The 25,527-nt window shown below is 36.7% G+C and overlaps 1 protein-coding gene across 6 annotated transcripts in view; it reads left to right on the top strand.

The window, feature by feature from the left end:
* Positions 1 to 13,008, top strand: part of rnf123 (ring finger protein 123) — a 148,579-nt gene extending 135,571 nt beyond the window's left edge. For 5 of the 6 annotated variants that reach the window (XM_081384938.1, XM_081384933.1, XM_081384934.1 and 2 more), the window contains 2 exons: positions 9,965 to 10,050; positions 10,414 to 10,663. In XM_081384938.1, coding sequence (XP_081241064.1) covers positions 9,965 to 10,050; positions 10,414 to 10,513 — 186 coding nt within the window. In that variant the 3' untranslated portion in view covers positions 10,514 to 10,663. Of the gene's footprint in view, positions 1 to 9,964; positions 10,051 to 10,413; positions 10,664 to 12,424 lie in introns of those variants that run through there. The other variant, XM_081384937.1, reaches the window with a different exon arrangement.
* Positions 13,009 to 25,527: the final 12,519 nt, after the last annotated feature.

Genomic DNA, 25,527 nt, shown 5'->3' with positions numbered 1-25,527 from the left:
ATTGTAATATAACACAACATAATGACCCAACATGCCCAAAATGCAACATGCATTTTTTAACCCTACACTAAAGGTTGGGTTAAAAAAAATAACCCAACGTTTTTAACTGTGTGTGAAAACCACTCACATTTATTTCATTTATTTCGTTTTTGTCTTGTATAATGACTATACAAAAACTGCGGGGCTGTTTCAACCCAACTTTGGGTCAAATATGGACAAACCCAGCCGTTGGGTTACATTTTTTAATTACATTTTTAACCCAACGTTTGGGTTTGTCTCTATATTTAACCCAAATTGGGTTAAAACAACCCAGCAGTTTTTAGTGGTAGTGGCAGGCCAACACATTTTAAACCGTTTCTGTCGTACAGCAGGAAGGAAAACATGTCAGTATTCAGCCAAATTGACAATACTCTGTACTCTATATTTTCTGAAGTGACTGTGGTATCCTGACCAGAGGTCACTTTTCTAACTCACTTGAAGTGCTTTGAAGTTGCCAGACTTATTTCCTCTCTGAGCCTTGTCCTAGATTTTAGTTTTCATGCAGACATGAGCTTAGAAAATCTGTTTGCTCCAAAAAATAAAATAAAAAACAAACTAATGATACACTTGAGTGGTGGAGGAAAATTGCAGGTTTTCTGAGTCCGTTGCTGCTGGCTTCCAGTTGGGAAATCAAATCCTACACATATTTGACAAATCTCCATCGGAGATTCACCGCCAGTGGAATCCATTCCTGCACGGACTACACATTTAGCCGTCATAACAGTTATATTCACTTCAGGAAACATAAAGTCTGAAGACTCAGGATGAAGTTATGGCATTTCTGACAGCATATTGAGCCAATTCTCTCTGCAATTACCTGACGTTTTTCAGGGCACTTTAGCTGTGAAGAGAGCTACAATTTTCACTCCCACCGCAAAAGAACGGCCTCCTCTCTCCACAAGCTCTCCAGCCGGCTTTAAAGTGAGCGGAGATTGACATTTCTTGGTGACCCAAAAGTCCAGAGAAGAATTACTTATTTACTTTCAAGAAGCCCCTAGCCTGGCTGTTACATAAGAGGATGAATGAGACCGATGAGACAGGCCAGCAGGGTTACTGTTGTACACTCAAGCTAAAAATAAGATCAAAACTATTGATTTAAAAAACATTTTTATAAACTAAAATTAAATAACTGAACTTTAATAATATCATGATAATATATATATATATATATATATATATATATATATATATATATATATATATATATATATATATATATATTATATTCAGTGATGGTTGTAAAGCAAGTTGCGTGTTCACAATGTCAAAATTTGCTGTAACATTTTGTAAATATAAAAATAAATATGTAAAAATGGGTAAAATACTTAGCAACTAAAACTTTTAAAAAACAGTTAAAATTCTTTCATTAATTGAAATAAAACTCAAATGTAAATAAATATTACATGAAAATCTTGAAATGTTGCCTTGGTAATTATCTAAAATAATAAGTGGAAGTACTGGAATTACTAAAACTCAAATACAAATAAAGCTCAATATATAAAAATAAATAAATAAAATTGACAAACACATAAAATGACTACAACTATTAAACAATTAAAAGAAAACTGAAAATATAAAAGCCTATTCAAAATATTAATAATAAATTCATAAATATTAGCATACAAATAACACTAAACACTTTAGCACTTTGCAATTCATTGTTGAAACTACTTAAACTCAAAGTATATTGAAATGGAAAATGACCAAATCGATGAGCAGTTTCTTCCTATGTAGTTTCTTTCACATGAACGAGTAGATGATTTTCTCTATAGACTTGTTATAATTCTGCTGGATTTGAACACTGCTTCTCTTTCCACACTTGACCTATTTTCACAGAATCTGTGTGAGTATCAGTGTTGACAACTGACTGGTGAAGATATTTTTATGGTTACACGTCTGGCCCAACATTTGTTTGTTTGTTTGTTTGTTTGTTGCCTACGCAATAGTTACAGCCCTCTGTTAAACCAGTTCCATAATCCCACCAACATTACGAAAGATAGTGACAACAATCTGCTTGGATATGAATAATTCAGCATTTTTTTTTTTATTTTTTTTTTTTTTTTTGGAAATGTCTTTTTTTTAGCATCCATCTCCTATAGGACAGCCATAAATCTTAAATAAGCATCTCTGTGGAATATGATTTGCTGTATTGATATGAAGCGTCTGTAAACAAGCCTATAAATTAAATATATAAAATGTGACATTGGGTCACTGGGTTGATTTAGTTGGGAATTCAGTTCAGTTTATTAATATCTTGACATTATAACTATTCATAAAGATCATCCTGACTTTTGTGTAATAAAAAAAAATAAAACTATTTCAGGAATAAAGTGAGTTTTGTAACACCAGTTTCGACAACATCAATGAAACATTCTCAATAATAATTATACTAATTCTAAAATGATCAGACTAAAATCAATGATTTTTCGGTAACACTTTACAATGTTTCATTTGTTAACATTAGGTAATGTATTAACTAACATGAACTAAACATGAGCAATGCATTTGTTACTGTATTTATTAATCTTTGTTAATGTTAGTTAATAAAAATACAGATGTTCATTGTCCATGTTAGTTCACTTTGCATTAACTAATGTTAACAAATGCAATTTTGATTTTAATAATGTATTAGTAAAGGTTGAAATTAACATGAAATTAACAGTGAGTAAGTGGATGAGTGGGTGATTGAATGAGCGGTTGAGTGAGTGAGTGAGTGAGTGAGTGAGTGAGTGAGTGAGTGAGTGAGTGAGTGAGTGAGTGAGTGAGTGAGTGAGTGAGTGAATGAGCGGGCGAGTGAGTGAGTTAGTGAGTTAGTGAGTTGAGTGAGTGAGTGAGTGAGTGAGTGAGTGAGTGGATGGGTGATTGAATGAGCGGGTGAATAAGTGGGCGAGTGAGTGAGTAGAGTGGGTGAGTGAGTGTGAGTGAGAGTGATTGAATGAGCGGATGAGTAAGCGAGTGAGTGAGTGAGTGAGTGAGAGTGGTTGAATGAGTAAGTGAGTGAGTGGGTGAATGAGTGGGTGATTGAATGAGCGGGCGAGTGAGTGAGTGAGTGAGTGAGTGAGTGAGTGAGTGAGTGAGTGAGTGAGTGAGTGAGAAGATTGAGTGATTGAGTCAGTGAGTAGAGTGAGTGAGTGAGTGAGTGAGTGAGTGAGTGAGTGAGTGAGTGAATGGGCGAGTGAGTAGAGTGGGTGAGTGAGTGAGTGATTGAATGAGCGGATGAGTAAGCGGGCGAGTGACTGAGTGAGTGAGAGTGGTTGAATGAGTAAGTGAGTGAGTAGAGAGAGTGATTGAGTGAGTGAGTGAGTGAGTGAATGAGTCGGTGATTTAAAGAGCGGGTGAATAAGCGGGCGAGTGAGTGAGTAGAGTGAGTGAGTCAGTGAGTAGAGTGAGTGAGTCAGTGAGTTGAGTGAGTGAGTGAGTGAATGAGTAGAGTGGGTGAGTGAGTGAGAGTGATTGAATGAGCGGATGAGTAAGCGGGCAAGTGAGTGAGTGAGAGTGGTTGAATGAGTGAGTGAGTGAGTGAGTGAGTGAGTGAGTGAGTGAGTGAGTGAGTGAGTGAGTGAGTAGAGTGGGTGAGTGAGTGTGAGTGAGAGTGATTGAATGAGCAGATGAGTAAGCGGGCAAGTGAGTGAGTGAGTGAGTGAGAGTGGTTGAATGAGTGAGTGAGTGAGTGAGTGAGTGAGTGAGTGGGTGATTGAATGAGTGGGTGATTGAATGAGCGGGTGAATAAGCGGGCGAGTGATTGAATGAGCGGGCGAGTGAGTGAGTGAGAGTGGTTGAATGAGTGAGTGAGTGAGTGAGTGAGTAGAGAGAGTGAGTGAGTGAGAGTGATTGAGTGAGTGAGTGGGTGAGTGAGTGAGTGAGTGAATGGGTGAGTGAGTGAGTGGGTGAGTGAGTGAGTGAGGTGAATCAATGATTTAGTGGAGTGAGTGAATCAGTGAGTGAGTGAAAGAATCAATGAGTGAGTGAATCAATGAGCGAGTTAATCAGTGAGTGAGTGAGTGAGTGAGTGAATTAATCAGTGAGTGAGTGAATCGAGTGAGTGAATCAATTAGTGAGTGAGTGAGTGAGTGAGTTAGAGTGAGTGAGTGAGTGAGTGAGTGAGTGAGTGAGTGAGTGAGTGAGTGAGTGAGTGAGTATCATAGAAGCCTACATAGGGCACGCAGTTTGGAGAATGGAATGACATGGGATATTCAGGCATTTGGCAAATTCAACTATATATATACACACACAATGGTTACATTATTAGATGCTACTGAAAGTTTCACAGATAATTTTCATAAGTCAGTTAGATAATTTTAACTGTATTTTCATAGAAATAAACAACAGAATCTTTATATTATTATTCATCTTTTTTATAGAGCCATCCAGTTCTGTGACCGGTGTTTTCCAATGTATCCCTTCATGCCTATGATATATTGTCTCAATTTCATGAATTTTAAAGGTGTCCCACATAGTGACCGGAAGGCTTTTTGTTCAAGGTCGTATGGCAGCATATCTAATCATACATAGAGCACTGAACGGTGCTGTACAGCATTCATGCCTCTTCAGCATATTCGCTCTGACTGGAGAGGGATATATGACCTGTGGCAATGAATAAATGGAGTCGCCAGTTCCTGCTGATCTCTGCAGGTTATACTCCCATTTACTGTAGCAATGGAGCTTTATATGCAGGTTTCACAACAAAACAATCTAAAATTACAGTTTTTACATGAGCATTCTTTAAAAGTGAGGTGTATACACATTCAAATTACTCTGTGCATATTATTACAAAATATTTATATCTATACATATATAAATTTCATATATTATCCAGATTTTTTTGTTTGTAATAACTTGTTCTGCCTCTGAATCAACTTCTCTCTTCAGTTGATGTCACCAAGGACATTGTTTGTAATGATTTGAGCGTGATTTTCAATATGTATTTATTTATTTATTTTTGAATGGCTGTTATTCTCGTTCCATTTACATTTAGTCATTTAGCAGACGCTTTTGTCCAAAGCGACTTGCAATTTAGGACTAAATTAAGTGAGTCATCGTGAAGAGGCAAAAACAACGCAAGAAGTGCTCAAAATACGAAGTTCAGGCATTGTTCAGAGTAACATAAGCCCGATAAAGGAGGATTAAAGGAAAAGGAAAGAAAGGTTTTTATTTTTTTATTTTTTTTAAATGAGATTAAGTGCTCACTGAAGAGATGAGTTTTCAGTTGTCTTTTGAAGAACAACTGAATTTGGTAAATCTCACTTTGGGATTGCTCCTTTCACACATACAGTCTTTACAGTGTATTTACAAGTAATTTGGGTAATTTACTGGGATTACTGTGTGAAAGGGGCTAATGTTAAATATGTGAAAAATAATGTGTTTTTTTGAACATTCAAGCATGAAAACCTATTCTAGTAGAGCCCAAAAACAAAATGACTTTATAAAAGGGCATAATAGCCTCTTTATGGTGCGGTCACATTAGCAAAATTTCTATTGTCAATAGTGTAGCAATATGAAGCACAGCTCACACTGAAGTCACTTTCAAACCAAGCAGCTTTCTGTTGGTCAACACTGTGAATTTGCATGACCAACTTGAACATGAGCGAAATCTGCGTAGGAAATTTTTTTACCCCCACGCTAAACGCATGATCGCGCAGATTCTTATTGGAATAACTGGATTTCACCTGCAAAATTTCACCGAACAGTTAATGTGACTGCACCTTAAGTCACACAGTCCCAGCTTGGCGCTGACTGATTACTCTGTTAGTTTGCACCAACAGACTAGAATAACCGAACGAATTGAGCTCTTATCTGGCCACCGTGTACCAAAATGAACCAGGCCAGTCAAGGTCACTGTCTGCTCCTGCAAATTACCTTGGGATAGTGGATATCTTCCCTCATTACTCAGACACAAGATCTGAAGGTAATAGCTCAGAAGAGATGGACTTGGGAGGGAGTGAATGAGATTTTAAGGGGCTTGTATTTCCTTCATCTTAGCTTAGAGACCAAACAGAAACCCAATCATTCCCCTTGGAACAAAGTTTGACTTTGAGAATGGAAGGATATTGGGGAAGACCAGAAATAAAAACAAAAGGCCCCGTTCATGTCAAAGAACCGCACGAAAAGCTGATGAAGAACCTGATAGCCCTGCGTAACTGAGCATATATCAATGGTTTACTTTCCAAAATTGCTTGTGTCAGTGCAGTGCCCTTTAAAATGAACTGAAGCTCTGCTTTCCGATGCACGTTCAGTTTTTAATCAGTTTGGCTGGGTCAGACAGTTAAACTATTCATGTTAAAAGGATCCCAATAACTTTAACCTGTCCTCTGCGCCCTTGGCTTCCTTTCGCACAGGTCTGTCAGTCAAGTACTGTCCGTCTACAACATGCAATCATTGTTGAGGCCTCAAAGAATTGTGGAAGGGGGTTTGAGTACTAGTAAATATAGATTTTAATATAGATTGGTCAGCCATTATGTTTGAAATGAGAAGTTCTATACATTGGTTATTAAATAATTGTATAATTTCAGCTACCAAAAAGTGTCTAGCACCCATAGTTGAATATAATATATTGTCGCTGTTGGGTGGAAACCTTTTATCTCCATATATTGACTTTTTTCCCATAAATCATTGCTGTTAGGGTAAGGGTTAGGGTTAGAGCTTGCATTTGAGCTTGATTTTGGTAAAATGTTTTGGTAATCTAATGACACAAGTGTCTGACCACAAATAAAGCCACAATATCAACTTTGACAAATACTTAGTTTTTTCCATATCCTGGAACGTAGCATTTTTGGAGATACGAGGTTTCCGCCCGACAGCGAGGATATTTTCCACTGCAGATTTTCCCTAAAATCATAGCTTGAAATGTGCAAAAAGTGTTAGTTTGGTTATTTTCCATCTGTCATTTAATTGGAAAATTTAGGAAATTATTGTAATATTATTATTTTTAATAGTAGTAGTAGTAGTAGTAGTATCATCAAAGTAGTTAAATATCGGCTATAATAATTGATCTGGCCAAAATATTGGTCTGTAATTGGTCAAATATTGCATTATTTAACAAGTTACCGCTCATAGCAGTTTTCTTCAATATTGTGCAGCCCTAGATGACAGTATATGATTCTGGCTGGTTGGCAGGGGTGGAGTCCTGGCTGCTCTTCTGTCATTGGCTTTCATCCGCACTCCCCATGAAATCAGCACAAAGAACTCAATTAACACTTGCAGCCATGTTCCTCTCCTTCCCATCTGAGGAAAGCCTTGGGATGAAAGGGTCGAGATTATGGGAGTCTCGTGTGACTCCGGGCTAAAAGATGGAAGGAGAATATTAATCTCCCTTTAGTGTGGCTGCTTTTGGAAATCTGTCTATTGGGAGTCATGAGACCAAATGACAGCAGTTGGCCTCATAGATTTTTGGATGAGATACAAATCTACTTTTATTAATTATTAATTGTTTGCCAAAGACCTAGTAATGCCCTAGCAACCACATAGCAACCAAATAACAACCAACTAGAACACCCTAACAATTTTGCCCAGAAAAGCACCACTCATAATTTATTCAGGAAGTGTAAAAAATGAATTTTGTGAAAACCTACTTTTCTAAGGTCTTAATTCAAGTTTGGTGCCACTTAAACACAATAACGTCTTAGAGAGAGGTAGGTGTTTAATAAACATAGGTTCAGAGCATCAGATTTGATTTATTTTTTAAATTATCAATTTTATTATCAGTTGAATGTTCTATTCCCCAGTGTTACATACAAAAGTGAGTACGTCGGGGTCACCAAAAGGGAATAAGCATCTTAAAACCCTGTCTTTGTACATGTGTGTGTTCTAGTTTGTTGGTATTTTTGAAGGCTGTGTTTTCCCCGTGTTGAATTCATTATCTAGTGTGTCATACCCTTGGGATGAGTGGAGAATGTTCTTTGCAGCTTTGTTTGAAATGTCATGTATGTTGAGTATGTGACGGCTTTAATGTGCAGGTACGCAATGTCCTATGAATAATTAAACAGCATTTGAATGCAAAATAAAAATAGAATATTTCTGCCTGCCAAACCCATATCACACATTATGTAATGTCAGACGGGTGGTGAAAGAAAGATGATGATCCACGATATACAAAAATACTCTATAGTTTATTTACAAAGGCAAAACTCCAAACAGTGAGCGTGTGCACAAACATACACTAACACTCAACAATAACCGACAACTGAATACTGAACAGAAGGAACTTAAATACACAAGATGATTTGACAGATGACAACATGACAACAAGTGATGGTGATACTGATGAGTGAACACAGGTGATGACGGTAATGATAATGACAATGATGAGGAAGATGATTAGCTAAACAGGTGAATGAACTAAACTAATGAAGATGATGATCTAATGAAACCAGAACAGAAGAAAACAAACTAAAAGTCCATGAAAACGTGACATATTGATGTCTTTCTGAAGCGTTGATACAAGGCAGGATGGATCCATGCTTTCATGATGTTTTTACCAAATTCTGACCCGACCATCTGAATGTTGCTGAAGAAATCGAGACTCATCAGACCAGACAACGTTTTTTCGCTGAGCGTTCAGAGATGCTCTTCTACTTCAAGGTTTGATGTGTTGAGCGTTCAGAGATGCTCTTCTGCTTCAAGGTTTGATGTGTTGAGCGTTCAGAGATGCTCTTCTGCTTCAAGGTTTGATGTGTTGAGCGTTCAGAGATGCTCTTCTGCTTCAAGGTTTGATGTGTTGAGCGTTCAGAGATGCTCTTCTGCTTCAAGGTTTGATGTGTTGAGCGTTCAGAGATGCTCTTCTGCAGACCTCAGTTCGAATGAGTGGTTATTTTAGTTACTGTTGCTTTTCTATCAGCTGAACCAGTCTGGTCATTCTCCTCTGACCTCTGAAATCCCTAGAGATGGTTGTGTGTGAAAATCCCAGTAAATCAGCAGTTTCTGAAATACTCAGACCAGCCCGTCTGACACCAACAACCATTCCATGTTCAAAGTCACTTAAATCACCTTTATTCCTCATTCTGATGCTCAGATTGAACTTCAGCAGATCATCTTGACTATGTCTAGATGCCTAAATGCATTGAGTTGCTACCATGGGGACCACTGACACAATTACAAAATGCCCCATATGATCTTCACTAAAGTGGTTCATATGACTTCAATTAATCCCGAAATTAAGAAGAAATTCATGGATTTAGAACAACAAGTAGAGATGACAGATACATAGATATTTTGTGTGAAATATTCCTTTACCATGCTGTTCTCTCTCCTGCCTCGACTGTGCAGTAATAAGGTTTATTAATGAGATGCTTGTATACTAATCAAGCTCCATTAGCCCATTTTAAGGGTTCAAGCTCTTTTCTCTAGCTACTAATTACAAAAAAGTACATGCTGTGCGGGTGAAAATCTGTTCATTTGAATAAGTATTAAGAAATCAAATGAGTTATTTTGTTGCACAATAAATTATGGTTAATATTAGTCCACTGGTGCATACTTGGAAGTAGGACACCATCTGGACACCTTTGACATTCGGGGTGTCCCAAAAATTCACACTAAAGTGTATGGCTGTTCACTGTAGGATAAGATATAACATATTTCAAACATATTTATAGATGAGTTTAGTATGTACATGATGATGAGTCATTCAATATATGATTATTAAAATACTATAAAACTATTTTAGCTGTTATAGTGCAAAATCAAAAATAAATCAAACAAAATTTTACTCTGTCTTTAAAGAAAACTTTAAATATATAACATTTCAACATAAAATTAATTTAGTCCAATGGCAAAACCCCTATTCACCCAGTCCTTAATGTCCTTCTTGATATCGTCTCTCTAGTTGGTTTTCTGAAGAGGATGATATTGATTCTGGAATGTCTTACAGGAAGTCAGCGCACAATGTATTTGCTTCTGAAATGTATTTAATCACAATCCTTCTCCTTCACAGCCACCTAGTGAGGACGATCTCTGCCCGATCTGCTATGCACACTCCATATCAGCCATCTTCAAGCCCTGCTCCCACAAATCCTGCAAGTGAGTAGTTGCCAGCACGCTATCAACAGCTCCGTTTTTTTCATTCATTCATTCATTCCTCCATTTAGGAGATTAACACCATGCTGTTAAATGCCTCTATTCATTACTTTCAGTAAATGTAGCATAAATACAGCCTGAAATACTAGCGCTGTTTTGATGCGTTCACAGTTAACGTTATGGTCTCAACGCGCCATTGACGATATCATAAGTGTGATTTTATGCATCAAAACTGTGCTCTCAAAATTGAATCAGTTTTCTTTGGTGGTTTGTGTTGGGGTTGTGAAGCGTATCACGGATAACATGCGCTGTGACGTGACTCAGCACTCTTTAAATGATTAAATGTCACTCTCTTTTTTATTTCAGGGCCTGTATCAATCAACACTTGATGAATAACAAGGACTGCTTCTTCTGCAAGGCCACTATCACTGGAGTGGATGATTACACCAAACCAGCCAGCTCTTAGTATGCCCTTCACACACACACACGCACACATATTCAAACATTGACATTATGTACACTTTCCCCAAAGACTTCACATATTCAGGTTGGACTCATACTGTTGCACCCACAGAACATCAGGTCTATGTACGGTCACCCTAGTCTGTGCTGGCGTATCTTTACAGTTTGTCCTCTGACGAATGGAACGAGGCCTTGAAAGGCTGTAGTTCTTCCATGTGTCTTTGTGATGAATGGATGAGATCTTGTTTAGAGCCGCACGCTCGTGGTGCTTCTGAAGGAAGCTGACGGAGAGGAAAACTGCTGGAAAACATCGACTCTCTCGCCACTGTCCTGTCTCGTTTTCCTCAGCTCATGTTCTCAGCTTAATCTCCTGTCTCCTCTTCTTTCCTTTTGTCTGAACTATTTCCGTCTCCTCTTTTCTCATCTTGTCCCTTGCCATCTTCATGTTTCATCTCATCTCCTCTATTCTCACATCACCTTTTAGTCTCGTCCCACCACGTTTTGTCTCTTCTAATCTTCTCTCCTCTCCTTTAGTATCTGATCATCTTCTCGTCTCTTTTCATCTCCTCTCCTTTTCTGCCTTTTCATCTCATCTACTCCTCCTTTTTTCTCATATGTTCTCGCTTCATCTTGTCTCAACTCATCTTCAGTTTTCATCTCATCTTTAGTTTTGTCTAGTCTTTTCTTTTCCTTTGTTTCTCACATTTAGTCTCTGCTTTACTCATTTCAACTTTTCTTCTATCCTTTCATCTGTCCAATTTCAGTTTCCTATTTTCAAAATATTCATCTTTATATCCGTTTCAACCCTTTCCTCTTCTCTATTCTCCCATTACTTTTATCTCATCTTGTCTCCTTTTATTTAATGTTTTTTCTCATCTTTTTGTCTTGCCTTAACTTCTCTCATTTAGTCTCTGCTCATCTTCTCATCTATTTTCATCTCCTCTTCTCTCATCTTTTCTATTTTCCTATCCCCTTTTAGTCTCTGATTTTTTTCTCATCTGTTTTCATCTCACCTTTTCTCTTCTCTTCTCTTATCTTCTCTTCTCTTCTCTTCTCTTCTCTTCTCTTCTCTTCTCTTCTCTTCTCTTCTCTTCTCTTCTCTTCTCTTCTCTTCTCTTCTCACAAACTCTGGTTTAAATAGTATCATATCAGGAAGTCAGATATAAACTCTATACTAGTGAGACAGTTTTTCACATCACTCTCTGTATTTGCTAATGTTTTTATACTCGATACTGACAGCCATATTTGACATAGATGACAACTTGTAGTATCACACTAAGCAGAACCTACAATCACGTCTGATTATTGTGCATGATTTTCTACATCAAAAGAACCAAGGAAGGGAAATGCATCTACTCAAAACTGTTACACGCCTGTCAGTTGTCATTTTAAGGATTTATAAAGCATCACACAAGATAAGAAGACAGTTTCAGGACAGTTTACATGGAGACATAAATGCAATCCATGGGATAGTGCTAACAGTTCATGTTTGAGAGAAATGCTTTGATTCTGCTCCAACACTTGTTCGTTCTGCTCACCGCTACATTTCTTTTCCAATTCCGACGGCTTCCACGTTTGATCTGTCTTCATAATGGTGTTTGTTAATGTTCTCAAACAACCCATAGCCTTCTTCATACCAAGATCTTTCCTTCAGTCTGTTCCATTAGGAGTGCCTAGACCGCTGTTTTTGTTACTGAACACCAACAGACATCTAGATTTAAGTGCTTTGCTGTTGTGTGCATGGGGTTATCTTACCCAGAATCCTTTGCTAATGGATTATGTTGCATCTCAGGCTCTGCCTGCACTCAGAATCCATTGCCTCACCACAGTTCCCTTATAAAAGGATATTCAGCTATTGACAACAGCAATTTCTACGCCGAATACAAGTGTAGTGACTCTGTTTTAAAACCCACAGGTAATTAGATTGGTGTTGGACCTCAGCGTTGACTGTCACAAAACAATACGCAATTGTCAAAACAACCCGAACAGGATTTCTTCCAAAGTTAGCATTCGCTTCTTACTAATGCACACAGACTGTTCATTCAAAACACAGGCAATTTGCCACGACCGATTAACTTTCAAACACTGTATAGAAGTGATATGTATGAATTATCAAAACCAAAAGAGTATTTGGGTCATTATTTCTCTTATTTGGACTGTTAAAGCATTTCTCACAGTGTGGTGTAATTTGTTTTTAAAAAGGGGGTGCATGATATGATTAAAGGACCCCTCTCTATAGTTATGTAGTGTGTGTGTGTGTGTGTGTGTGTGCGTGTGAGTGCGCGTTTGCGGTGAGTGTGTGCAGACGACTTTAATTTAATGTTTTCCACTCTCAGGCATCTGCTATTGTTGTCAAAGGGAATTTTAGATTAGTTAAGCAATATTTAAAGGACTGTTGATGTTTTGTTTAAAAAGAGAGGACATGGCAACTTTTGGTTCTTTCACTTTTGTGAGAGTGTACATGTATTGATGTAATATTAGCATTAAATTATTTATCCTAAATGTTGTCTGGTTTTGCTTACTCTTTAGGCACTTTGAAGTGTACATATTGGCTTACTAGTATATTTAATTATTAAGCAAATAATTAAAAAAATCCCCCAAATGCATTCAACCCCGTTACTACATGATTTCCACCCTGTTTAAAGAACATTAAACAATGATTTGGACCTTTCCCACGGCATGATGAAAGGTAAGTCAAAACTAGGTAACACTTTATTTTACAGTGTCCTTTCCTTGTTGCATGTTACATGTTGTTACTGTAGTAATAACTATAAATTATGCATAACTACATGCAACTAACCCTAAACCCTAATCCTAAACATACTGTAAGTGCATGTAGTTAATTATTATTACTCAGTACTTAAATGTATAATTACACAAGGACACATTCAAATAGTGTAACCAAATCTTATATTGTATTGTTTAATGTGTACTCATTGAAATTGACTTTATTCATTCAACTCTGTTACCTACATTATTAAAATGGTTTTCTTGCAATAGCATTGGTAACAGTTGAATGATTGAGTTGAGTGAACAAACTCTATAGGAAACTTGTGAATTTTATATTGGTTTTGTTCATCTTAAATAATTAACATTTAGATGTTTAATTACAACCTGTAACCCTGTTTCTTAAAATCCTGTTAACCATTCTTGCTTATTTTTATTTAAATGCCTCATTTAATCATGGATTTCATTAATATTTATATCCAATATAGTATTATTATTATTAAGTTGATTGATAGAAAATAATAAAATCAAATCAAAGTTTTATACTACTACTGTATATACTACTAAATACGGGTAACAGGGTTGAAAAATGGTCGAACTCTAATAAAAACAATTTTATATTAAACTTATACATATAATTATAGAATGAATATCACAATGTGTTTGTATTCATAAATAAATATAACATTTTGTTTGACCTTTGTTGAAACTTGTTGAAAAAGAGCAAAAAATATATATTTTTTAAGAATAATTTCAAGCCTTTTTTTTTGGTAACACTTTATTTTAAGGTGATGTAATGTTACTACATGTACTTACTATAGTTATAACAGTAAACTATGCATAATTACAACTAACTAACCCCAAACCAAACCCTGACCATAAAGTACATGTAGTTAATTAATACTACTCAGTACTTATTTGAGTAAGTACAATATACTAGGTCACCTTAAAATTTACCCTATTTTACCCCATACGTTAAAAGGGTTTCTACAAGATCCCTTTGTCGTGATAAGACTGTTTAATAGAATTTAGTGTTTGGTTGTGTGGAAATTGATTTGTAGCGATTTCTGTCATTGGCTTTTGTTCATCTGGAACATTACTGTGTTCTAGCATGTCTTTGTCAGACAGTAACACGTTCATTTTTAATGACAGCAACCTTGGCAATGCACAATGGCTGGTGGGCAAAACATTCCTGCTGCCAATTCAATGCTGTAAATAAGAGATGGTGTTTGCAACCCAAGGAGGACGCCTGCTCTTTGAACTCGCCTTTCTTCCAGACCTGACTCCCATCATGCTTCACTCTAATTCCATCTCCCTGGAATAAGGTTGGTACAGCATTGTATATTAAAGAAATGTCAGCGCCAAGCGGCTTTGAAATCGTGGCCTGCCTTGGCCTTGTTGAGCTGTGTTTGCTAATGTTTTTGCTGTGATAGAGTCTTTGGTTATGGTAGGTGCACAGCAATGAAGGATCGATTGCAAAAGCCCGTCATCTTGGCTTCGCTGAGCCGCGTCGCTTTTACCCCAGCTGGCCTTGAATTAAAAAGTGCTGATTTAACAGCTTACTTATGTACAGCTTGTAATAAGGTTTGTAAAAGATAAGACCAATACTGCCTCCATTACAGGTTTGTAAAAGTGTTTTTCTCAACATCAACATTAATCTGGTAGTATGTGAAGATTTAGTACATTAAGTTCCACTTTTTGTTTACTGTATAATTAAATGGATTAAAGATGTAATATCATTGCATTGACAGCATCTATAACTATTTTACATATGAAGAAATGTGCGAGTTCTTATTGTACATTTGTCAGCATTTTACATACAACTTTGATATCATTTCAGTAGTTATGTTTCCATCCACCTGTTTTTATGCTCATTTTGGGATGTTGCATTAAAAAATGCTGGATGGATATGTGTATTGACTCTAAAAATGTGCATAAATTCGCTCAGGTGAGGTGGATACATTTTTTATCCGATAAAAAGGCATGCGCATAACACAACACAAAACTCATGTGACTTTGCTTCAAGAGATCATAACCGAATTCTGTTTCAGTATTTAATGTAGAGACAATTTGAGATATTTAGAATATGTGGATATTGTATATTTTGGTGTCAGCATCTAAAACTTTTAATGCACAAACAATTTAAACGACATCAAATATGTTGATATTTTAGGTTGTAGTATTGGCATTTTACATATAAATCCCTTTAGAGATGTACATTGTGTTTATATTGTAATTTTCAGTGTTAAAATCGAATGCCTACATGGTTTCATTATCAACTTTAGAGACATATAATAAGTTGTTATTATACATTTCAATGTCAGCTTTTTATGTACAAAAACAGTATGTTGAAATTTTACATTTTAGCACACAATATCTAATTTTAATTTAAACTTTTTTAAAACGTTCATTGTGAGTTTTAATAGATTGATACATACATTAATATTGTAAGTTTTAGATTTAGCATTTTAAAACATAAAATTAAAACACTAATTTAGAGATGTGTAATATGTTGATATTAGTGTACAGAACTTTAATGATACATTGTGCATTTTAGTGTTGGCATCTAAAACCTTAACGTTTTATATGTACAAATAATGACATAAAATGCACTGATGTCGTCGATAACTTAATTGATTATATATTATATATTGTAATTTGCAGTGTTAAAATCTAATGCCTAAATGCTTTCATAAACAACTTTTAATACTGTTGATATTGCATATTCAGCAACTTTAAATCTGTACATTATGGTGAAATTATATTTTACAATACAATAAAGTTGATATTCATTTCAGTGTAAAAAATTTCAACTTTCCGTAGCATAGCTTTGAATACGGATGAGATCGTCCTGTGTTTTCTGTATTTTTCTTTCTTCCTATGACAGATAGATCTAAAAGACAAGAAGATTTAACCCTGCAGTCAAAGGTGGAGAGAAAAGAAAGGGTCTTGAATCCGCGGGTGGGATAAAAAGAAGAGCGTCTCTTCCCATCCCACCCTCAATTCTGCAGCTTTCCATTGATCTACTGCCTAGAAACCGAACCCCAGGCCGGCGGGGTGCTTGGGGCTTATAGATCGCCTTCAAAAATAGCCTCATTGGAGGGCAGGAGGACGGGACAAAGGGTCCGGCAACCAGAGAATCTTCCCTCCCCAGGCAGGCCACCGATAGCACCCCGTGTGTATTTATAGATGACCAACAGCAAACCTGAAGCTGGATCAATACGCTCTGGGACGTGACATGATCGGCCCGACAGCCCGACTGAGAGTATACGGGCCCCGGGGACGCAGAACAAGGAGAAATCTCTGCACCTGTGAGGGGGAAAAAAGGCTGAAAGAAATCTGAAAGATGTACAAAAGACCACAAGATCACAAACACTGTATCTTTTGTTTTCATCTACACATCCTCAAAATGAGAAGCTAAATTGCAAAATAGCAGCTATATAATTGCATTTTGTCTTATTCACTCTAAAAAAAAAAAAAAAAACTGTTATTGGGTTATTAACATCCCAATTTGGGTTGTTTCCAACCCAAGGGCTGGGTAAATATAGGACAGAACACATGTTGGGTTAATTTTACCCAGCAAATTGGGTTGTTGATTTAACCCAGAATAGTTTATTCATTTTTACTATAATACTAGCTTATTTATTTTTTATCTTCATACATGAATTAATGTCTACGGATTAACTTAAATCCTTAAAATCCTTTTTAAATACTGGATACAACCACTGGTTTGAATGATAATTCCTTTATTTTCAATCATATTTTATAGTATAGTATATTTTATATCATTTTTAATACACATTGCCAACATTTAAGCTCGTTTAACAAATATCAGTAGTAAAAATGAAACATTTAGAAGTAATTAAACTTAGAAGTAAGTTTAATCGACCAGTCTCTGTTCTCCCGTTTCCACCGTAACGGCGCTGGATCTCGTGCCGGAGCTTGTGTCGTGTTTAGCGGGGGAACTTCTAACTTCAGACCGCCGCTCTGCGTTTCACTCGTAGCCGAAATATGCTGCGAATGACTGCTTAGCCTGTCCATAAACAATAAGTGTACAGTTCTGAGAACATATTTTAACATCATACGTGTTTAATCAAATCATAAAATTGTATGTAAGGCATCAGGCGTTTCCAAAAGACGGCATAAAGACAGCACAATAACGAATTCATAGATCAATTAAAATGTGCACAAACCTGTATTTTACCGAAGACACGTACGCACCATTTAAAGCTCGCTATAAATAACTCAACCCCTGGGTTGTTATATCTAACCCAGGATCTGGGTTACACAAAAACAACCCAAACACTAGGTTGTTATATCTGACCCAGGATCTGAGTTACACAAAACTACCCAAACACTGAAAAAAAGAACCCCAAAAAATGTGGGTTACCAACCCTTAATTCATTCAGTACATCTTCTAACGGTTTTTTTGTGATATATAGCATGTAAAGCAGTCTAACACATTTTTCTGAGCATACAACGACAGTCTTGAAAGAGTCCGTTTGTGTCTCCAATTTGTCATTCTGATCTCAACACGGATGTAAACAATAAGCATCGTTGAATTGTATAATGCTTCCCTCTAGAGGTAAAGGTAAGAAGTGCATCCATTAACTACCATTATGGTCACAATTATTCTGAGTGGGAGCGACGGTTTTTAACTTGAATGTGCAAGGATGTTTACTTGAATGTTTTTAGGAAGCCACCCGTTTAATGTCCTGTCCATGTATCACCCACTAATCTGGGATCTATAATAACTTCAGTTTTCTTAGCATTGATCAGGAGATTTTACTTGTGTCCTATTTGTCGAAAAAGAATAATAACAATGTATCAAAGAAGGATTAACCTTTAAATTAACTCGTTTTTCCAGCAAAGTATGTGGGTGAATCGTGTTGAACGCAGAACTAAAATCGATAAAAAGCAGCTTATAGGCAAGCGAACTTTCCAGATGCTTCAAAACAAAGTACATTAGTGTAGAAATGGCATCATTAGTACCGCGGTTAATCTTGTATGCAAACCGATAATGATCTAAGGATCGCTCCACTTGTCTTCGCAACTCTTTTGTAATACGGTTTTCTATTAATCTCATGACATTGGATGTCAGGGCCACAGGCCTATAATCATTATTATTTTTTCAAGTTGAAATTAAAATAGATTTTTTTTCCAAAGCTCTGGTACTTTATGCAAGTCAATAGAAAGCTGGGAAAGGTTATCCCAGGCTGGTGTGAGTTCCTCAGCAAATGTCTTTATAAGAAAACATGACATACCATCTGGCCCCATTGCTTTGTTGGAATGTAGAGTTTTAAAAACTCTTGCAACAGCCCCCAAATATATAGTAATCTGGCATCACAACTATTTGAATTTACTTTACTTAATATTTCACAGCATTCATTAAAAGGATCAGTCTCAAATCTGCCCTATCGATTTCATTGCAGGCGAACATTGCTTTCCTTTCTGGGGGTCATGTTAGTCATTCCCCTTTTGTTTCTGATTTTGACAAATGTTGTTTTTTATATTGTGTCCGTGCTGACCTCAGTTGCTGGTTAAGGTCCTTTTGTGCTGACCCACAATGTTCCCCGACTTGTAGGCTTTCTTCCTTTTTATGCACTCTTTAATTCCCCTGTGTTATATATGATTTATTGTTCGGATACATCCTCATGACTCGAGGTATAATTGAATCTAAACAAAAGGAAATATATGCTGTAATTGATTCAGTTACAATATCCATATTTGCATCCTGATAAAAAAAAAAAAAAAAAATGTCCCAGTCTGTTATTTCTATATCTAATTAAAACATTTTAATTACTTAATGTCATTTTCGATTTATGACTTTTAAAGTCATTATTTAGACGTTTAATCTCATAATTATGACTTAGCAGGGCATTTTTTTTTTTTTTTATTATTATTACTTTTTTTTTAAATGGACCTCAATTGTGACGGATCCGATAACATCTGTATATCACATGATGTGTAAAAGAACAAGAAATTCTGTTTCTGTGTAGGTATTAATTCGGTGTCATGGTATCAAAGGCTTTTTCAACTGGCCCTGTTTTATGAAACTCTAGATCTTTACTGCTCTCTGCTGTCAAACCAGCGGAATCTCACTGACATAATGTAGCATAGCAGCGTACTAGAATTATTCTTGTTCAGACACAGTGGTTTTTATTAAAATCATCATAAATTATAGGCAGTACATCCATGATAAAGCATAAGCATACATGCTTTAATATACACACACACAATAAATAGAGAGAAATGTGCTTAATTGTCATGCAGATATTATTCATGATTACCTCAAATAAGGCAAAAGCTGCTATGACGGATAACAAACTCAATATAATGTAAATGAATCAGTTCTTACTCGTGTATAAAATGATTGCTGTATGTATAACAGGTGAAAGTGTTTAGCATGAGGTCTCCTGTAGAGGGCAGTGATAGATGACCAGCGCTGTCTGTGGTGCTGAACTAGCGGTATATAACCAGCGCTGTCTGTGGTGCTGAATTAGCGGTATATAACCAGCGCTGTCTGTGGTGCTGAAACAGTGATAGATGACCAGCGCTGTCTGTGGTGCTGAACTAGCGATAGATGAAAAGCGCTGTCTGTGGTGCTGAATTAGCGGTATATAACCAGCGCTGTCTGTGGTGCTGAAACAGTGATAGATGACGAGCGCTGTCCGTGGTGCTGAAACAGTGATAGATGACAAGCGCTGTCTGTGGTGCTGAACTAGCGTTATACGACAAGCGCTGTCTGTGGTGCTGAGACAGCGGTAGATGACTTGTGCTGTCTGTGGTGCTGAAACAGCGGTAGATGACTTGTGCTGTCTGTGGTGCTGAAACAGCGGTAGATGACTGGTGCTGTCTGTGGTGCTGAAGCCACAGTTAAATTACATTATAAACTCAATACACACACACAACCTGGTGGCATCATGGCTTGTTGGTTTAAGGGTTTTATTCTCTAAAGTGACATTCCATTGGTATATATACTTGTTTCATCATCATCATCATCATCATCATCATCATCATCTTCCTTCTTCTTCCTAATGCCTGTCTCAACAGGAAATACATCAATGTCAAGCCATTTCAGAAGTAATAAATGCCCCGGTCATGCAGTGCGTGTGATATTTAGATATTTCATTGAAATGACAGGACTAAAATTATGACAAATATTTCTGCTATCACTTTTTATTTCCAAATCTCATTTTTCTAATCAATTTAGATTGATTTTGTATTTGTATTTGTATTTGTATCTCTCTCTCTCTCTCTCTCTCTCTCTCTCTCTCTCTCTCTCTCTCTCTCTCTCTCTCTCTCTCTCTCTCTATATATATATATATATATATATATATATATATATATATATATATATATATATATATCAAAGGGATAGTTTACCCTAAAAAGAAAATCATTTACTCACCTTGGTGTCGTTTAAATGCCATATGCCCTTCTTTCTTTTGCGAACCATTTAAAATAAAGAAATCAAGACTAAGAAAAACAACATGAAATACAACCTGTGGATCTTCTTCTCTGAGGTGAATACTGTATATCGTTGTGTTCATTGTAACAAGACGTTATCTCGTTCACATCTGTCCACTGTCAACAGACAAGCGGAGTTCCGGTAATATTTGACATTTGTTAGAGAATGCAAAAAGCATTGAATTATTTTTCCTCCCATCTCATTTTTTTCCCACCACCACGCCCCATTTGGGGCTCCATACTTTTCACTGCCATTATATGGACGTGGATGAGCGGGACATAAAAAAAATAAAAAAACACTCCCTTTGTGGTCCATAAAAGAAAGGCATACGGCATTAGAACATTTCATTTTTTAAGGTGAACAAACCCTTTTAAGATTATATAAATAGAAAGATGACTCGTTTATCTTTTGTTTAAGCACAAAGTTCAAACTGAGGCAGTGAAGAAGAGCTACAGCTCTAGACTGAGGCCGTCATGAGTGATTTCTCCCTTTTATGTTTCTTTTATGGGAGGGGATTATGGCTGTAGGAGATGATAAGTGACTTTATTGCTTTCCACTTCACAGGTAATAATAGAGGAGTTGAATATGATCAGTCTTCAGAGAGACTGACGGTGCTGGAAGAAGTTCCTGCAACACTAACATGAATAATACAAACGATTTATCAAGATTATACCACATTACAGTGTTTATTAATGCATCTTTCTTTCTATATCTCACACTCTTCTCTTCTGTATGTGTTGATGCACAATCATCCCTGGAAAGGAAATGTGGATTATTGAACGCTTACCTGACAGATGATAGTTTAATAACAATGTCCAAACATGCTGGTTATTCGTGTTGGTTACAGTGAGATTTTAGCAGGGCAGAATATTGACAGGTCCTCGTCATCTTCACATGTACAGCATGACAGATTTTCAATCAGCTTCTCTGGCCTCATACAGCGCAGAGGATACTTCATGCAGGGACTCCCTCTGGACCGCATTGCATTATGGGTGGAATAAAATGAATGAGAATGATGTAACCCCTGCCTTAGATAAACGAATATTTGGATTTGAAATGTCACATGGCTAATGTTCCTGTCACTGTGACTTCAGGCAGCTTCACTTGCTCAGTGGAAAAACTAAATCATTAATGATTGTGCGAAAGCAAGAATAATGTTGATTTAAAAAATATACTCCATTCAATACTGACAATTATTAAGAAACATGGTCACAATAATGTGATTTAAAATTTAATTAATAATAAAATAGTATTCAAATAAATAATAAATTAATAATCGGCCACAAGGTTACAAAACAGTCACTAATATTAGAATATCTATTTTAATAGAAATTTTGATATTGTTTACTAATATATTTATCATTTAGAAACTTTTAATAAATAATAAAAAAATCTATCTATCTATATATATTATTAAAAGTATATATATATATATATATAGACTTTGTTAATATATATACAGTGAGGAAAATAAGTATTTGAACACCCTGCTATTTTGCAAGTTCTCCCACTTGGAAATCATGGAGGGGTCTGAAATTGTCATCGTAGGTGCATGTCCACTGTGAGAGACATAATCTAAAAAAAAAAAACCCAGAAATCACAATATATGATTTTTTAACTATTTATTTGTATGATACAGCTGCAAATAAGTATTTGAACACCTGTCTATCAGCTAGAATTCTGACCCTCAAAGACCTGTTAGTCTGCCTTTAAAATGTCCACCTCCACTCTATTTATTATCCTAAATTAGATGCACCTGTTTGAGGTCGTTAGCTGCATAAAGACACCTGTCCACCCCATACAATCAGTAAGAATCTAACTACTAACATGGCCAAGACCAAAGAGCTGTCCAAAGACACTAGAGACAAAATTGTACACCTCCACAAGGCTGGAAAGGGCTACGGGGAAATTGCCAAGCAGCTTGGTGAAAAAAGGTCCACTGTTGAGCAATCATTAGAAAATGGAAGAAGTTAAACATGACTGTCAATCTCCTGCAGACTGGGGCTCCATGCAAGATCTCACCTCGTGGGGTCTCAATGATCCTAAGAAAGGTGAGAAATCAGCCCAGAACTACACGGGAGGAGCTGGTCAATGACCTGAAAAGAGCTGGGACCACCGTTTCCAAGATTATTGTTGGTAATACACTAAGATGTCATGGTTTGAAATCATGCATGGCACGGAAGGTTCCCCTGCTTAAACCAGCACATGTCAAGGCCCGTCTTAAGTTTGCAAATGACCATTTGGATGATCATGGGAGAAAGTCATGTGGTCAGATGAGACCAAAATAGAACTTTTTGGTCATAATTCCACTAAACATGTTTGGAGGAAGAAGAATGATGAGTACCATCCCAAGAACACCATCCCTACTGTGAAGCATGGGGGTGGTAGCATCATGCTTTGGGGGTGTTTTTCTGCACATGGGACAGGGCGACTGCACTGTATTAAGGAGAGGATGACCGGGGACATGTATTGCGAGATTTTGGGGAACAACCTCCTTCCCTCAGTTAGAGCATTGAAGATGGGTCGAGGCTGGGTCTTCCAACATGACAATGACCCGAAGCACACAGCCAGGATAACCAAGGAGTGGCTCTGTAAGAAGCATATCAAGGTTCTGGCGTGGCCTAGCCAGTCTCCTGACCTAAACCCAATAGAGAATCTTTGGAGGGAGCTTTGGAGGGAGTTTCTCAGCGACAGCCCAGAAACCTGACTGATCTAGAGAAGATCTGTGTGGAGGAGTGGGCCAAAATCCCTCCTGCAGTGTGTGCAAACCTGGTGAAAAACTACAGGAAACGTTTGACCTCTGTAATTGCAAACAAAGGCTACTGTACAAAATATTAAGATTGATTTTCTCAGGTGTTCAATTACTTATTTGCAGCTGTATCACACAAATAAATAGTTAAAAAATCATATATTGTGATTTCTGGATTTTTTTTTTTAGATTATGTCTCTCACAGTGGACATGCACCTACGATGACAATTTCAGACCCCTCCATGATTTCTAAGTGGGAGAACTTGCAAAATTGCAGGGCGTTCAAATACTTATTTTCCTCACTGTATATAAATAAACTTTTGTTAGATGTGATTAATCGATTTGACAGCACTAATATGAATATTGAAGATAAATGAATCATAATAATAAAAAATAAGTTAGTTAGACACAAAAAAAAGTATTAATGTAATTAGCGTTTAGACACTTCAATGTTTATTTGTATTAAAATAAATAACAAATTTGTTTATAATTTTTAAAGTTAAAATCATTAAACCCTAAATACAGATATCTTTTGTGACAAACAAGTAAAATGAGACAAGATCTTTTGTGAACACTATTAAGTGATTCATTGACTTGCCAATAAGCCCTTTAACCAGTTCATTTAAAAGAATCATCTGAATGAACTGATTCACTATTACAAACCATCTGAACTTAATAGTTGAACGAATCTCCTATAGTTTGCCACTGCTAATTGAGTTAAAACAAAAATGCTAAATGTATCATTTATCATTATTTTATCAGCTCATATTTCCTTTTCAGCTCTTTCTATCCTGGTTCCACTGGACCAAATCTCAGCTCGTCCTCCGGTGACCCACATGATACATGTTGACATCCCACTGCTGTTAAAAGGCACGGGCCAGCCAATCACAGGCCGTCACGGCTGCGGTTCCAATGTTCTGCCCCGCGGATCAGGATGCCGTCTCTTCCCAGACGCCAGTATTGGTGTCTTCCCTCCATGAAATGTAATGGATATCAGAGACTTGAAGACTTCACGCTCTCTGAGCGGATCCGGGTTCTGTGTGGGGCAGAAGAAAGCCAATATCCGTCCTGGACACCCGGCTGACCCTGTCGATGGCTGAATGAAGGTGTGTTTGAGGGGGATGATACGACTTGGACAGGTTAGCAAGCATCACAGGCTCTGTTATTTAGAGACAATGCGAATCTGTCATTCTGTTCCTACATGAAACCCTCATCCTTCCCTAGGGTCATTTTGACCCGAATATCCTTTTTGAAAGAATGTTAAAAATTGAGTGTTCATAAACTTTTGTCACACACATTTTTTTTTTTTTTTATGGATTCAAGGAGTTTTGTGGTTAAAATAAAAAAAAAGTAACAAATCCCCACCATAGTAATGAATGGAATGCGAGGAATGCTTCAGTACACATAGAAAAACCTAAAAATGCTCAACATTCAAACTAAAAATGCTAAAAGTTTACCGTAAATTATTTCATAATGTCTACATGTGTTTCTGAATGCATTCTGAAGAGAATGGCTTTAGGACCCGGCAGAACAGCTCATTTGCTCCAAATAAAGTTATAATCTAGTGGCAAGAGTCGTGAAATATTATATTACATTATTATTTTTCGGCAAAGACCATTGCATTAAAAATAGAACAAAACAACAAATAAAAAAATTTATCAAAATGAAGTTTTCTGGACAAGCGAGGGAAAGATGTGTTACACAGTGCGAGGGAAGGATGTAATGATGAAGCACAGCATTAGGCCCTTGATGATAAATTAATCATAATAATAATAAAAAAAAAGTTAGTCAGACACTTTTATTTCAGAAAATCCAGAAAAAAGGTGTATTAATACAATTAGCATATAATTAGCATTTTGGGGGCTTCAAAAAAACGAATGCCTAAACAATTGGCTAACTTAATAAAGTGTAATTATTTTCAATTAGCTTTTGCAACGCTCAAATATTGATATTAGCACCCAAGTTGTAGGCTAACGCCTGGTTGACTTGCGCTACGCTAGCAAGCTTAGCATAGCTCAGAGTTTTAACGCATGTAAATAAACACCTCTCATATTTTCTTCCAGAAAATGAA

This window comes from Scardinius erythrophthalmus, assembly GCF_964197995.2.
Source record: "Scardinius erythrophthalmus genome assembly, chromosome: 14".
Classification (NCBI taxonomy): Eukaryota; Metazoa; Chordata; class Actinopteri; order Cypriniformes; family Leuciscidae; genus Scardinius; species Scardinius erythrophthalmus.
Note: the sequence above shows the minus strand (reverse complement) of the source record. Positions and strands in the feature narration are given on the sequence as shown.